Source organism: Oncorhynchus clarkii, chromosome 15 (assembly GCF_045791955.1).
Source record: "Oncorhynchus clarkii lewisi isolate Uvic-CL-2024 chromosome 15, UVic_Ocla_1.0, whole genome shotgun sequence".
NCBI classification, from domain to species: Eukaryota; Metazoa; Chordata; class Actinopteri; order Salmoniformes; family Salmonidae; genus Oncorhynchus; species Oncorhynchus clarkii.
In genome coordinates, this window is record NC_092161.1 from 9,442,406 (window position 1) to 9,458,927 (window position 16,522).

Below are 16,522 nucleotides of genomic sequence, written 5' to 3' on the forward strand. Positions count from 1 at the left end.
TGCTGTTGTTGCAAGGCCAGCCAGCCGGACAGACAAAAACACACAAACACAGAGCTGAATGGGTGAGTGACTCTTTGTGGATTGGAAAGATGCACGCACACACAAAACACACACATGCAAACACGTTTGTTTAACTATCCTTGTGGGGATCAAACAATTGATTCCCATCAAAATCCTATTTTCACTAACAGCTAACCATGAATCTAAACCTAATCCTATCTCCTAATCCTAACAATAATTCTCACCCTAACTCTAAACCTAATCCTATCTCCTAATCCTAACCCTAATACTTACCCTAACTCTAAACCTAATCATATCTCCTAATCCTAACCCTAATTCTTACCCTAACTCTAAACCTAGTCCTATCTCCTAATCCTAACCCTAACTCTAAACCTAACCCTATCTGCTAATCCTAACCCTAATTCTCACCCTAACTCTAAACCTAATCATATCTCCTAATCCTAACCCTAATTCTCACCCTAACTCTAAACCTAATCCTATCTCCTAATCCTAACCCTAACTCTCAACCTAACCCTATCTCCTAATCCTAACCCTAATTCTCCCCCTAACTCAAAACTTAACCCTTGTAGGTCGGGCTACCTTCTGAGAATTCATAGGCAAGTGAGTAAACCATCATTGGATAACAAAATGGATGATCTCTGATCAAGACTATCCTACCAACGGGGCATTAAAAACTGTAATATCTTATGTTTCACCGAGCCGTGGCTGAACGACGACATGGATAACATACAGATGGTGGGTTTTTAGTCCATCTGGAAGATAGAACAGCTGTCTCCGGTAAGACAAGTGGAGGAGGTCTGTGTCTATTTGTAAATAACAGCTGGTGCACAAAATCTAATATTAAGGAAGGCTCCAGGTTTTGATCGGCTGAGGTAGAGTATCACATGATAAGCTGTAGACCACACTATTTACCAAGAGAGTTTTCATCAATATTTTTCGTAGCTGTCTATTTACCACCACAAACTGATACGACACTCAACGAGCTGTATAGGACCATAAGCAAACAGGAACATGCTCATCCAGAGGTGGAGCTCCTAGTGGCAGGGGATTTTAATGCAGGGGACTTAAATCAGTTTTACCTCATTTCTATCAGCATGTTAAATGTGCAACCAGAGGGGGAAAAAACTCTAGACCACCTTTACTCTACACACAGAGATGCGTACAAAGCTCTACCCCTGCCCTCCATTTGGCAAATCATACCATAACTCTATCCTCCTTATTCCTGCTAACAAGCAACAACTAAGGCAGGAGGCACCAGTGACTCACTCAATAAGAAAGTGGTCAGAGGATGCATATGCTAAGCTACAGGACTGTATTGCTAGCACAGACTGGAATATGTTCCGGAATTCTTCTGATGCCACATCAGTCACCGGCTTCATCAATGATTACATCCACGACGTCGTCCCCACAGTGACTGTACGTACATACCCCAACCAGAAGCCATGGTTCACAGAAAACATCTGCACTGAGCTAAAGGCTAGAGCTGCCGCTTTTAAAGAGTGGGACTCTAACCCGGAAGCTAATAAGAAATCCCGCTATGCCCTCCGACGAACCATCAAACAGGCAGAGCGTCAATACAGGACTAAGATTGAAACGTACTACACTGGCTCTGATGCTCGTCGGATGTGGCAGGGCTCGCAAACTATTACAGACTACAAAGGGAAGCACAGCCTTGAGCTGCCCAGCGACATGAGCCTACCAGACAAGCTAAATCACTTCTATGCACACTTCGAGGCGGGCAACATTGAAGTATGAATGAGAGCATCAGCTGTTCCGGACAACTGTGTGATCACACTCTCCGTAGCCGAAGTGAGTAAGACCTTTAAACAGGTCAACATTCTCAAGGCTGCAGGGCCAGAAGGATTACCAGGACGTGTACTCTGAGCATGCACTGACCAAATGGCAAGTGTCTTCACTGACATTTTCAACCTCTCCCTGTCTGAGTCTGTAACATCAACATGTTTCAAGCAGACCACCATAGTCCCTGTGCCCAAGAACACCAAGGTAACCTGCCTAAATGACTACCGACCCGTAGCACTCACATCTGTAGCCATGAAGTGCTTTGAAAGACTGGTCATGGCTCACATCAACACCATTATCCCAGAAACACTAGACCCACTTCAATTTGCATACCGTCCCAACAGATCCACAGATGATGCAGTCTCTATTGCACTCCACACTGCCTTTTCCCACCTGGACAAAAGGAACACCAATTTGAGAATGCTTTTCATTGACTACAGCTCAGCACTCAACACTAAAGTGCTCTCAAAGCTCATCACTAAGCTAAGGACCCTGGGACTAAACACCTCCCTCTGCAACTGGATCCTGGACTTCCTTACGGGCCTCCCCAGGTGGTAAGGGTAGGTAACAACCCATCTGCAATGCTGATTCTCAACACAGGGGCCTCTCAGGAGTGCGTCCGCAGTCCCATCCTGTACTCCCTGTTCACCCATGACTGCATGGCCAGGCACGACTCCAACACCATCATTAAGTTTGCTGACGACACAACATTGGTAGGCCTGATCAATGACAACGATGAAACAGCCTATAGGAAGGAGGTAAGAGACCTGGCCGTGTGGTGCCAGGATAACAACCTATCCCTCAACATGATTAAGACAAAGGAGATGATTGTTGACTACAGAAAAAAGGAGGACCGAGCACGCCCCCATTCTCATCGACGGGGCTGTAGTGGAGCAGGTTGAGAGCTCCTTGGTGGTCCTTGGTGTCCACATCACCAACAAACTGTCATGGTCCAAACACACCAAGACAGTCGTGAAGAGGGCACCCCTCCCCCTCAGGAGACTGAAAAGATTTGGCATGGGTCCTCAGATCTTCAAAAGGTTTTACAGCTGCACCATTGAGAGCATCCTGACGGGTTGCATCACTGCATCACTGTATGGCAACTGCACAGCCTCCGACTGCAAGGCACTACAGAGGTAGTGCGTATGGCCAAGTACATCACTGGGGCCAAGCTTCCTGCCATCCAGGACCTCTACACCAGGCGGTGTCAGAGGAAGACCCAAATAATTGCCAGGGACTCCAGCCACCCTAGTCATAGACTGTTCTCTCTGCTACCGCACGGCAAGCGGTACCGGAGCGTCAAGTCTAGGTCTAAAATGTTTCTCAACAGCTTTTACCACCAGGCCATAAGACTCCTGAACAGCTAATCAAATGGCTACTCAGATTATTTGCATTGACCCCAGCCCCATTTTCATGCTGCTGCTACTCTCTGTTTATCTGTGTATTCCTGCTGGCCTGTTATTGTTCTCCTAGATTAAAGACACATTGTGTGTCTGTGTGTGTGTGTGTGTGTGTACGAGTGTGTGATTGCGTGTGTGTGCATGTGTGTTAGTTTGTGGGTGTATGTTAGTGTGTGTGTGTGTGCGGGTGTGCTAGTGTGTGTGCGTAAGTGTGTGTTAGTGTGCGTGTGAGTGTGCGTGTGTGCGTGTGTGTGTGTGTGTGTGTGTGTGTGTGTGTGTGTGTGTGTGTGCGTGCGAGTGTGTGTGTGCGTGTGTGTGTGTGTATGTGTGTGTGCATGTGCGCGTGCCAGTGAGCGTGCGTGTGCGTGTGTGTGTGTGTGTGTGTGCGTGTGAGTGTGTGTGCTGTAAGACATCCCCTACTTGACAACATGATGAAATGTTCCTCCACTTCCTGTCCCTGTGTTTACATGTTTCTGTTAAATCATCTACAGTTTGTACCAACACTTTTCACAATTAACAAACAGTGGATTAGCCAGCGTTTCATGTGCAGTCATCCTTAACAGTATGTTACACACTGACACTGCAGGTAGAAATGCAGTGGAGTCAGACAGTCACAGTCACATTGTCACACAGCCACACAGTCACATTGTCACAGAGGCACACAGTCACAGAGGCACACAGTCACATTGTCACAGAGGCACACAGTCACACAGTCACATTGTCACAGAGGCACACAGTCATGCATTCACATTGTCACAGAGGCACACAGTCACACAGTCACACAGTCACACAGTCACAGAGGCACACAGTCACAGAGGCACACAGTCACACAGTCACATTGTCACAGAGGCACACAGTCACAGAGGCACACAGTCACAGAGGCACACAGTCACATTGTCACAGAGGCACACAGTCACAGAGGCACACAGTCACATTGTCAATGAGGCACACAGTCACAGAGGCACAATCACAGAGGCACACAGTCACATTGTCACAGAGGCACACAGTCACACAGTCACATTGTCACAGAGGCACACAGTCACAGAGGCACAGTCACACAGTCACAGAGGCACACAGTCACAGAGGCACAGTCACACAGTCACAGAGGCACACAGTCACAGAGGCACAGTCACACATTCACAGAGGCACAAACACAGAGGCACACAGTCACAGAGACATAATCACAGAGGCACACAGTCAAATTGTCACAGAGGCACACAGTCACACAGTCACAGAGGCACACAGTCACAGAGGCACAGTCACAGAGGCACAGTCACACATTCACAGAGGCACAAACACAGAGGCACACAGTCACAGAGGCATAATCACAGTGGCACACAGTCACATTGTCACAGAGGCACACAGTCACACAGTCACAGAGGCACACAGTCACAGAGGCACAGTCACACAGTCACAGAGGCACACAGTCACAGAGGCACAGTCAGATTTGAATAAGATGCCAACCAAATCAGACCAGAAAATAGATGGAGTCATGTTGATAACAAAATACTGTGACAATTAAACAAAAATGTTGTTAAGTTCAAGACATTGATCAGAAAGATTATTGTGCTATCGTGCTCCTTCAGCTTTAGGCCCAATCTGAGAGATGTGTCTCAATAGGTTTACCTGCTCAGTGCTCTGACAGTGCTCACACACACTCGCACACGCATACACACGCAGGACAAACACGCACAAACACATCCACACACACACACAAAAAAAGACACACACACAGACACAAGACACACCCACAAGACACACCCACAAGACACACCCACACACGCAAGACACACACATACACACACACATACACACAGAGAAACACACAGAATGATGTGTCACCTGCCACCAAGTGCTGTGTAGATCAGCACAGACGAGCTCGATGATGTCACCTTGCTGAATGTTGAGGGGCGGACCACACATGGGACTGGGCACGCCAAAATAGTTCCTGGTCACCAACATCTTAGGTAGACCTGAGGGAGAAAACACAAGCGGAAAAGGTCAATCAAATGGCTACCCGGACTATTTACATTGACCCTAAGACCGGTTGAACCCTGAACCTGCTAGGAGATGGACCGGTCGAACCCTGAACCTGCTAGGAGATGGACCGCTCTAACCCTGAACCTGCTAGGAGATGGACCGGTCTAACCCCAAACCTGCTAGGAGATGGACCGGTCTAACCCTGATAGGAGACGGACCAGTCTAACCCTGAACATGCTAGGAGATGGACCGGTCTAACCCTGCTAGGAGATGGACTGGTCTAACCCTGCTAGGAGATGGACCGGTCTAACCCTGCTAGGAGATGGACCAGTCTAACCCTGCTAGGAGATGGACCGGTCTAACCTTGCTAGGAGATGGACCGGTCTAACCCTGCTAGGAGATGGACCTGTCTAACCCTGCTAGGAGATGGACCGGTCTAACCCTGCTAGGAGATGGACCGGTCTAACCTTGCTAGGAGATGGACCGGTCTAACCCTGCTAGGAGATGGACCTGTCTAACCCTGCTAGGAGATGGACCGGTCTAACCCTGCTAGGAGATGGACTGGTCTAATCCTGCTAGGAGATGGACCGGTCTAACCCTGCTAGGTGATGGACCAGTCTAACCCTGCTAGGAGATGGACCAGTCTAACCCTGCTAGGAGATGGACCGGTCTAACCTTGCTAGGAGATGGACCGGTCTAACCCTGCTAGGAGATGGACCTGTCTAACCCTGCTAGGAGATGGACCGGTCTAACCCTGCTAGGAGATGGACCGGTCTAACCTTGCTAGGAGATGGACCGGTCTAACCCTGCTAGGAGATGGACCTGTCTAACCCTGCTAGGAGATGGACCGGTCTAACCCTGCTAGGAGATGGACCGGTCTAACCTTGCTAGGAGATGGACCGGTCTAACCCTGCTAGGAGATGGACCTGTCTAACCCTGCTAGGAGATGGACCGGTCTAACCCTGCTAGGAGATGGACTGGTCTAACCCTGCTAGGAGATGGACCTGTCTAACCCTGCTAGGAGATGGACCGGTCTAACCCTGCTAGGAGATGGACCGGTCTAACCTTGCTAGGAGATGGACCGGTCTAACCCTGCTAGGAGATGGACCTGTCTAACCCTGCTAGGAGATGGACCGGTCTAACCCTGCTAGAAGATGGACTGGTCTAATCCTGCTAGGAGATGGACCGGTCTAACCCTGCTAGGTGATGGACCAGTCTAACCCTGCTAGGAGATGGACCAGTCTAACCCTGCTAGGAGATGGACTGGTCTATCCCTGCTAGGAGATGGACTGGTCTAACCCTGCTAGGAGATGGACCAGTCTAACCCTGACCCTGTCAGGAGATGGACTAGTCTAACTCTGCTAGGAGATGAAATGGTCTAACCCTGCTAGGAGATGGACTGCTCTAACCCTGATAGGAGATGGACCATTCTAACCCTGCTAGGAGATGGACCAGTCTAACCCTGCTAGGAGATGGACTGGTCTAACCCTGCTAGGAGATCGACCAGTCTAACCCTGCTAAGAGATGTACCAGTGTTACCCTGCTAGGAGATGGACCAGACTAACCCTACCAGGTTTCTCAGATGGGAGAGAGAGACAGAGAGAGAGACAGAGAGAGACAGGACAGAGAGGAAGAGAGAAGAAGACAGAGAGAAAAGAGAGAGAGAGCGGGAGAGAGGACAGAGAGAGAGGACAGAGAGAGAGAGAGAGAGAGAGAGAGAGAGAGAGAGAGAGAGAGAGAGAGAGAGAGACAGAGAGAGAGAGAGAGAGAGAGAGGACAGAGAGAGAGGACAGAGAGAGAGAGAGCGAGAGAGAGCGAGAGAGAGAGAGAGAGAGAGAGAGAGAGCGAGAGAAGGGGGAGAGAGCGAGAGAGAGGACAGAGAGAGAGGACAGAGAGAGAGAGAGCGAGAGAGAGAGAGAGAGAGAGAGAGAGGACAGAGAGAGCGAGAGAGAGGACAGAGAGAGAGGACAGAGAGAGAGCGAGAGAGAGAGAGAGAGAGAGAGAGAGAGAGAGAGAGAGAGAGAGGACAGAGAGAGGACAGAGAGAGAGAGAGCGAGAGAGAGAGAGAGAGAGAGAGAGAGAGAGAGAGAGAGAGAGAGAGCGAGAGAAGGGGGAGAGAGAGAGAGGACAGAGAGAGAGCGAGAGAGAGAGAGAGAGAGAGAGAGAGAGAGAGAGAGAGAGAGTGAGAGAAGGGGGAGAGAGCGAGAGAAAGAGAGAAAGAAAGAGAGGAACATAACATTTGACATACCAATTAGGATCTGATAAAAAATCCTTGAATCAGTCATAGAACCCATTGCCCTGTATGGTTGTGAGTTCTGGGTTCCGCCCACCAACCAAGAATTCACAAAATGGGACAAACACCACACATGCAGAGCAGAATTACGCCATTAACCACTAACTTATTTGGGTTAGGGGGCAGTATTGGGTAGCTTGGATGAAAAACGTGCCCAAATTAAGCTGCCTGCTACTCAGCCATAAAAGCTAGAAGATGCATACATACATTTGGAATGAAAACACTCTGAAGTTTCTATAACTGTTTGAATGATGTATGTGAGTATAACAGAACTCATATGGCAGGCAAAAACCTGAGGAAAAAATCCAACCAGGAAGTGGGAAATCTGAGGTTTGTAGTTTTTCAACTCAGCCCCCATTGAAGATACAGGGTGATATTAGTTATATTTCACTTCCCAAGGCTTCCACTAGATGTCAACAGTATTTAGAACCTATTTTGAGGATTCTACTCTAAAGGAGGGGCTCATAAGGGCTCTTTGAGTGAGTGGTCTGGCAGAGTGCCACACCCTCGGTCTGGCGCGCTCACGTGAAAGGTAGCTAGGTTCCACTTCAATTGTACAGACAATTGTATAGTTTTATGTAAAAAACTTCCTAAAGATTGATTCCATACTTAGGTTGGCATGTTTCTACGGGCTGTAACGGAACTTTTTGAACTTTTCGTCCGACATTCGGCGCAACCTGAACGCGCTTTTGGATTCGTTTACAAAACGCCCTAACAAAAGAAGATATTTGGATAGAACTGATGGACATTATCGAACAAATCAAACATTTTTGGTGGAACTGGGATTCCTGGAAGTGCATTCTGATGAAGACCATAAAAGGTAAGTGAATATTTAAAATGCTGTTTCTGAGTAATGTTGACTACCCAATATGGCGGGTATCTTTTTGGCTGCTTTGTTGTCTAAAGGCTGTACTCAGATTATTGCATGGTTTGCTTTCGCCGTAAAGTTTTTTGAAATCTGACACAGTGGCTGCATTAAGGAGAAGTTTATCTAAAGTTCCATGTATAATAGTCGTATCTTTATCAATGTTTATTATGAGTTTTTCTGTAAGTTGATGTGGCTCTCTGTAATTTCACCGCATGTTTTAGAACTACTGAACGTAACGAGCCAATGAAAACTCAGGTTTTTTTTATATAAATATGAACTATCAAACAAAACATACATGTATTGTGTAACATGAAGTCCTATGAGTGTCATCTGATGAAGATCATCAAAGGTTAGTGATTCATTTTATCTCCATTTCTGCTTTTTGTGATTCCTCTCTTTGGCTGGAAAAAATGGCTGTGTTTGTCTGTGGCTTGGTGGTGACCTAACATAATCGTTTGTGGTGCTTTCGCTGTAGATCCTTTTTGAAATCAGACACTGTGGCTGGATTAACAAGAATTGTATCTTTAAAATGGTGTAAAATACTTGTATGCTGGAGAAATTTTAATTATGAGATTTTTGTTGTTTTGAATTTGGCGCCCTGCACTTTCACTGGCTGTTGCGGGGGGGGGGGGGGGTTCGCAAACAGACCCCACAGAACCTAAGGACAGCAACACAATTAGACCCAAACAAATCATGAGAAAAAATAATTAAATAACTTGACACATTGCAAAGAATTAACAAAAAAAGATAGTAAACTAGAATGCTAATTAGCCCTAAACAGAGAGTACACAATGGCAGAATACCTGACCACTGTGACAGACCCAAACTTAAGGAAATCTTCGCTATGTACAGACTCAATGAGCTTAGCCTTGCTATTGAGAAAGTCCACCATAGGCAGACCTGGCTCTCAAGAGAAGACTGGCTATGTGCACACTGCCCACAAAATGAGGTGGAAACTGAGCTGCACTTCCTAACCTCCTGCCAAATGTATGACCATATTAGAGACACATATTTCCCTCAGATTTTGATAAACTCCCATATCTATTGGGTGAAATACCACAGTGTGACATCACAAGCAGCAAGAATTGTGACCTTTTGCCACAAGAAAAGGGTAACCAGTGAAGAACAAACACCATTGCAAAACAACCCATATTTATGTTTATTTATCTTCCATTTTGTACTTTAACTATTTGCACATCTTTATAACACTGTATATAGACATATGACATTTGAAATGTCTTTATTCTTCTGGAACTTTTGTGAGTGTAATGTTTACTGTTCATTCTTGTTGTTTTGGCAACGTTAAAATACATTTGCCAATAAAGCCCTTAAATTGAATTGAAGAGAGATGTGAGAGAAAGAGTGAGAAAGGGGGAGAGAGAGAGAGAGAGAGAGAGAGAGAGAGATAGGAGAGAAAGAGTGTACATTGTTACAACACTGTATATATATGTATAATATGACATTTGTAATGTCTTTATTGTTTTGAAACTTCTGTATGTGTAATGTTTACTGTTAATTTTTATTATTTATTTCACTTTTGTATATTATCTACCTCACTTGCTTTGGCAATGTTAACACATGTTTCCCATGCCAATAAAGCCCCTTCAATTGAATTGAATTGAGAGAGAGAGAGATGGGAGAGAAAGAGTGAGAAAGAGGTGAGAGAGAGAGAGAGAGAGAGAGAGAGAGAGAGAAAGAGAGAGAGGGTGAAATTCCACAGTGTGCCATCACAGCAGCAAGATTTGTGACCTGTTGCCACGAGAAAAGGGCAACCAGTGAAGAACACACACCATTGTAAATACAACCCATATTTATGCTTATTTATTTTATCTTGTGTCCTTTAACCATTTGTACATTGTTAAAACACTGTATATATATATATATAATATGACATTTGTAATGTCTTTACTGTTTTGAAACCTCTGTATGTGTAATGTTTACTGTTAATTTTTGTTGTTTTTCACTTTATATTTTCACTTTGTATGTTGTCTACCTCACTTGCTTTGGCAATGTTAACACATGTTTCCCATGCCAATAAAGCCCTTGAATTGAATTGAATTGAATTGAAAGAGAGAGAGAAAGAGAGAGAGAGAAAGAGAGAGGGAGAGAGAGATAGAAAGAGAGAGAGACTGCCTCCCAGCAGATAAGCTGTATTCTAGTACCAGCACAGAGCAGAACTGAACGGATGCCCTTTCATACTGAGCAACCTAATGAATCCAGAGACCCCAATATACCCAAGGTGACTCCTATGACTTTATGTTACACTGAAACTCCACACCCTGGACGTGATGCTGATGGAGTGTGTGTATATGTGTGTGTGTATTGGTGTGTGTATTTGCTTGTGCAGAATGCAGCAAGGTGTGTGTGTGGGCTTTTTCAGGCAGGCTCTTCTAACTCTCCTAAAATATTAATGATCCAATTATAGAAGATAATGAAGATACACACACACACACACACACACACACACACACACACACACACACACACACACACACACACACACACACACACACACACACACACACACACACACACACACACACACACACACACACACACACACACCGGACGTTCGATCATAACCATAACCTCTCTCAAATCAACCCTGCAAACAGACAGTATCATTGTACACTAGTTCCTCCAGTTCTCAGATGAGGGATAACCTTGTACACTACCTGTTTACTAGACCAGGTTATAATACCCGGTTATTAGACTTGTTTACTAGAATTGTTTACTAGACTGTTTACTAGACTGTTTACTAGACCTGGTTATAATACCCGGTTATTAGACTTGTTTACTAGAATTGTTTACTAGACTGTTTACTAGACTGTTTACTAGACCTGGTTATAATACCCGGTTATTAGACTTGTTTACTAGAATTGTTTACTAGACCTGGTTATTAGACCTGGTTACTAGACCTGGTTACTAGACCTGGTTAATAGACCTGGTTACTAGACCTGGTTACTAGACCTGGTTACTAGACCTGGTTATAATACCCGGTTACTAGACCTGGTTACTAGACCTGCTTATTAGACCTGGTTATTAGACCTGGTTACTAGACCTGGTTATTAGACCTGTTTACTAGACCTGGTTACTAGACCTGGTTACTAGACCTGGTTACTAGACCTGGTTACTAGACCTGGTTACTAGACCTGGTTATTAGACCTGTTTACTAGACCTGGTTAATAGACCTGGTTACTAGACCTGGTTACTAGACCTGGTTACTAGACCTGGTTATTAGACCTGGTTACTAGACCTGGTTACTAGACCTGGTTACTAGACCTGGTTATTAGACCTGTTTACAAGACCTGGTTATTAGACCTGGTTACTAGACCTGGTTACTAGACCTGGTTATAATACCCGGTTATTAGACTTGTTTTCTAGAATTGTTTACTAGACCTGGTTACTAGACATGGTTAATAGACCTGGTTACTAGACCTGGTTATTAGACCTGGTTACTAGACCTGGTTATTAGACCTGGTTACTAGACCTGGTTAATAGACCTGGTTACTAGACCTGGTTACTAGACCTGGTTACTAGACCTGGTTACTAGACCTGGTTATTAGACCTGGTTACTAGACCTGGTTAATAGACCTGGTTACTAGACCTGGTTACTAGACCTGGTTACTAGACCTGGTTACTAGACCTGGTTATTAGACCTGTTTACTAGACCTGGTTAATAGACCTGGTTACTAGACCTGGTTACTAGACCTGGTTACTAGACCTGGTTATTAGACCTGGTTACTAGACCTGGTTACTAGACCTGGTTACTAGACCTGGTTATTAGACCTGGTTACAAGACCTGGTTATTAGACCTGGTTACTAGACCTGGTTACTAGACATGGTTATTAGACCTGGTTACTATACCTGGTTACTAGACCTGGTTACTATACCTGGTTATTAGACCTGGTTACTAGACCTGGTTATTAGACCTGGTTATTAGACCTGGTTACTAGACCTGGTACTAGACCTCGTTACTAGACCTGCTTATTAGACCTGGTTATTAGACCTGGTTACTAGACCTGGTACTAGACCTGGTTACTAGACCTGGTTACTAGACCTGGCTACTAGACCTGGTTACTAGACCTGGTTATTAGAACTGGTTACTAGACCTGGTACTAGACCTGGTTACTAGATCTGGTTATTAGACCTGTTTACTAGACCTGGTTAATAGACCTGGTTACTAGACCTGGTTATTAGACCTGTTTACAAGACCTGTTTATTAGACCTGGTTACTAGACCTGGTTACTAGACCTGGTTATTAGACCTGGTTACTAGACCTGGTTATTAGACCTGGTTACTAGACCTGGTTATTAGACCTGGTTACTAGACCTGGTTATTAGACCTGGTTACTAGACCTGGTTAATAGACCTGGTTACTAGACCTGGTTACTAGACCTGGTTACTAGACCTGGTTATAATACCCGGTTATTAGACTTGTTTTCTAGAATTGTTTACTAGACCTGGTTACTAGACATGGTTAATAGACCTGGTTACTAGACCTGGTTATTAGACCTGGTTACTAGACCTGGTTATTAGACCTGGTTACTAGACCTGGTTAATAGACCTGGTTACTAGACCTGGTTACTAGACCTGGTTACTAGACCTGGTTACTAGACCTGGTTATTACACCTGTTTACTAGACCTGGTTAATAGACCTGGTTACTAGACCTGGTTACTAGACCTGGTTACTAGACCTGGTTTTTAGACCTGGTTACTAGACCTGGTTACTAGACCTGGTTATTAGACCTGGTTACAATACCTGGTTATTAGACCTGGTTACTAGACCTGGTTACTAGACCTGGTTATTAGACCTGGTTACTATACCTGGTTACTAGACCTGGTTACTATACCTGGTTATTAGACCTGGTTACTAGACCTGGTTATTAGACCTGGTTATTAGACCTGGTTACTAGACCTGGTACTAGACCTCGTTACTAGACCTGCTTATTAGACCTGGTTATTAGACCTGGTTACTAGACCTGGTACTAGACCTGGTTACTAGACCTGGTTACTAGACCTGGTTACTATACCTGGTTATTAGACCTGGTTACTAGACCTGGTTATTAGACCGGGTTATTAGACCTGGTTACTAGACCTGGTTATTAGACCTGGTTACTAGACCTGGTACTAGACCTGGTTACTAGACCTGGTTACTGCTCCACAATAACAACCAACTGGTTGTTTCCTGTTTGTCTTACAGCAGCACTGCTGTCCTGAACTATGTCACTCTGACACTCTATTCCTCTGCTCTAACTATAGACTATATCAGGGCAAGATTGGGGACTGACATGACTTGCTTTGTTGGTACCTGAATCCATGTAACAACCTATTGAGTGTGGGCTACATGTGTTAGCTTGCCCTATCCGGCACAGACACCGGTACCATGACAATTATCAGTGAGGAGAACAGAGTCTTAGGGCACGAAATGCACTTCCAATCAACACAAGGACAAACCCTGTGTTAACTCGCCTTTGAGCAGACAGAACTATGCGAGTGCGGATAATTATGAAATGATAAGGTCCCAAGCAATCAAGTGCCTATTGATTTCACTGTCTGGTGGGTCAATAAGAATTTTTCACAGAGGGGAAATTACAAGGGAAAGCGGGGAGAGTTTACAGGCAATTTACACCCTCCTCCTCTTTGATTTGAGAGGTTGCAGTATGTCATGGTTTATTCCCACAGAGAAAAGAAGGAGAGAGCAAGAAATAGAGAGAGAGATAGAGTTAGAGAGATAGAGGGTGTGTGAGAGAGAGAGAGAGATCGAGAGAGAGAGTGAGAAAGTGAGAGAGAGAAAGAGAGAGATAGAGTTAGAGAGATAGAGGGTGTGTGTGAGAGAGAGAGAGAGAGAGAGAGAGAGAGAGAGAGAGATAAAGGGTGTGTGAGAGAGAGAGAGAGAGCGAGAGAGAGAGAGAGAGAAATAGAGCGAGAGAGTGAGAGAGCAATAGAGAGAGAAATAGAGTTAGAGAGATAGAGGGTGTGTGAGAGAGAGAGAGAGATCGAGAGAGTGAGAAAGTGAGAGAGAGAAAGAGAGAGATTGAAAGAGTGAGAGCGAGAGCGAGAGCGTGAGAAAGCGAGAGAGAGCGAGAGAGAGAGAGAAATAGAGCGAGAGAGTGAGAAAGTGAGAGAGAGAAAGAGAGAGATTGAAAGAGTGAGAGAGAGAGCGTGAGAAAGCGAGAGAGAGCGAGAGAGAGCGAGAGAGAGAGAAATAGAGCGAGAGAGTGAGAAAGTGAGAGAGAGAAAGAGAGAGATTGAAAGAGTGAGAGCGTGAGAAAGCGAGAGAGAGCGAGAGAGAGAGAGAAATACAGCGAGAGAGTGAGAAAGTGAGAGAGAGAAAGAGAGAGATTGAAAGAGTGAGCGAGAGCGTGAGAAAGCGAGAGAGAGAGAGTCAAATAGAGAGAGAGTCAAATAGAGAGCGTGAGAAAGCGAGAGAGAGAAATAGAGCGAGAGAGAAAGAGAGAGAGAGAAAGAGAGAGATTGAAAGAGAGAGAGAGATAGAGAGCGTGAGAAAGCGAGAGAGAGAGAGAGAGAGAGAGAGAGAGAGAGAGAGAGAGAGAGAGTCAAATAGAGAGCGCAAGAAGAGGGATTATATTACTGGGTAGGACATGACGGTTATTGTCATGGTGTGTTCAGAATGCACTAACCTGGATCTGAGCGCCCTCCGTGCAAGGGTTTTTCCTGCAAAGTCAGAAAACAAACACCACTGTGACACACACACACACACACTGAGTCATTTCATTACCAACCAAGTTCACTCTCACTGCACTCTGAAACACAGGATTGTTCAGAGAGGGTGAGATGTCAATCTAATGTTTCCACTCACTAACCTACATAGTTCCTACACCACCGTTCAAAGGTTTGGGGTCACTTAGAAATGTGATTGTTATTGAAAGAAAATGTTTAAAAAATGTCCATTAAAATAACATCACATTGATCATAAATACAGTGTAGACATCGTTAATGTTGTAAATGACTATTGTAGCTGGAAACGGCAGATTTTTTATGGAATATCTATATAGGCGTACAGAGAGAGGCCCATTATCAGCAACCATCACTCCTGTCTTCCAATGGCATGTTGTGTTAGCTAATACAAGATTATCATTTTAAAAGGCTAATTCATCATTAAAAAACCCTTTTGCAATTATGTTAGCACATCTGAAAACTGTTAATTAATCTCTCTCTCCTGATTAAAGAAGCAATACAACTGGCCTACTTTAGTCTAGTTGAGTATCTGGAGCATCAGCATTTGTAGGTTTGATTTACAGGCTCAAATTGGCCAGAAACAGAACACTTTCTTCTGAAACTCGTCTATTCTAGTCGTCTAGTCTATTCTTGTTCTGAGAAATATAGGCTATTCCATGCGAGAAATTGCCAAGAAACTGAAGATCTCATACAACGCTGTACTACTCCCTTCACAGAACAGTGCAAACTGGCCCTAACCAGAATAGAAAGCGGAGTGGGAGGCCCCGGTGCACAACTGAGCAAGATGACAAGTACATTAGAGTGTCTAGTTTGAGAAACAGATGCCTCACAAGTCCTCCACTGGCAGCTTCATTAAATAGTACCCACAAAACACCAGTTAGTGACGTATGCTAGTATGTAGGTGTACATGATGACATCTATTTTGTGAAGTTTACCAGTCCCTCCTGCAGCAAAGCACCCCCACAACATGATGCTGCCACCCCTGTGCTTCACGGTTGGGATGGTGTTCTTCGGCTTGCAAGCCTCGCCCCTTTTTCCTCCAAACATAACGATGGTCATTATGGCCAAACAGTTCTATTTTTGTTTCATCAGACCACAGGACATTTCTCCAAAAAGTATGATCTTTGTCCCCATGTGCAGTTGCAAACCGTAGTCTGGCTTTTTTATGGCGCTTTTGGAGCAGTGGCTTCTTCCTTGCTGAGCGGCCCTTCAGGTTATGTTGATTATAGGACTCGTTTTACTGTGGTATAGATACTTTCGTACCCTTTTCCTTCGACATCTTCACATGGTTCTTTGCTGTTATTCTGGGATTGATTTGCTCTTTTCACTAGTATGTAGATGTGTAGCTTAGTACACTAGTAGGTACACTACCGATCTAAAGTATGGGGTCACTTGGACATTTCCTTGTTTTTTAAGGAAAATCATTTTCCCCCATTAAAATAACATAAAATTGATCACA

At 44.7% G+C, this 16,522-nt stretch overlaps 1 protein-coding gene across 2 annotated transcripts in view; it reads right to left on the reverse strand.

Annotated features, from left to right (window-relative positions):
- The window catches only part of LOC139366891 (guanine nucleotide exchange factor VAV3-like), a 191,031-nt gene that overhangs the window by 35,013 nt on the left and 139,496 nt on the right, over positions 1-16,522 (reverse strand). For both annotated transcript variants that reach the window (XR_011626812.1, XM_071104630.1), the window contains exons 19-20: positions 15,006-15,039; positions 5,064-5,194 (exon numbers count right to left, since the gene is read on the reverse strand). Coding sequence is in view for 1 of the 2 variants with exons in the window: in XM_071104630.1 (XP_070960731.1) it covers positions 5,064-5,194; positions 15,006-15,039 (165 nt within the window). In the remaining variant the exon portion in view is untranslated. The remainder of the gene's footprint in view (positions 1-5,063; positions 5,195-15,005; positions 15,040-16,522) is intronic.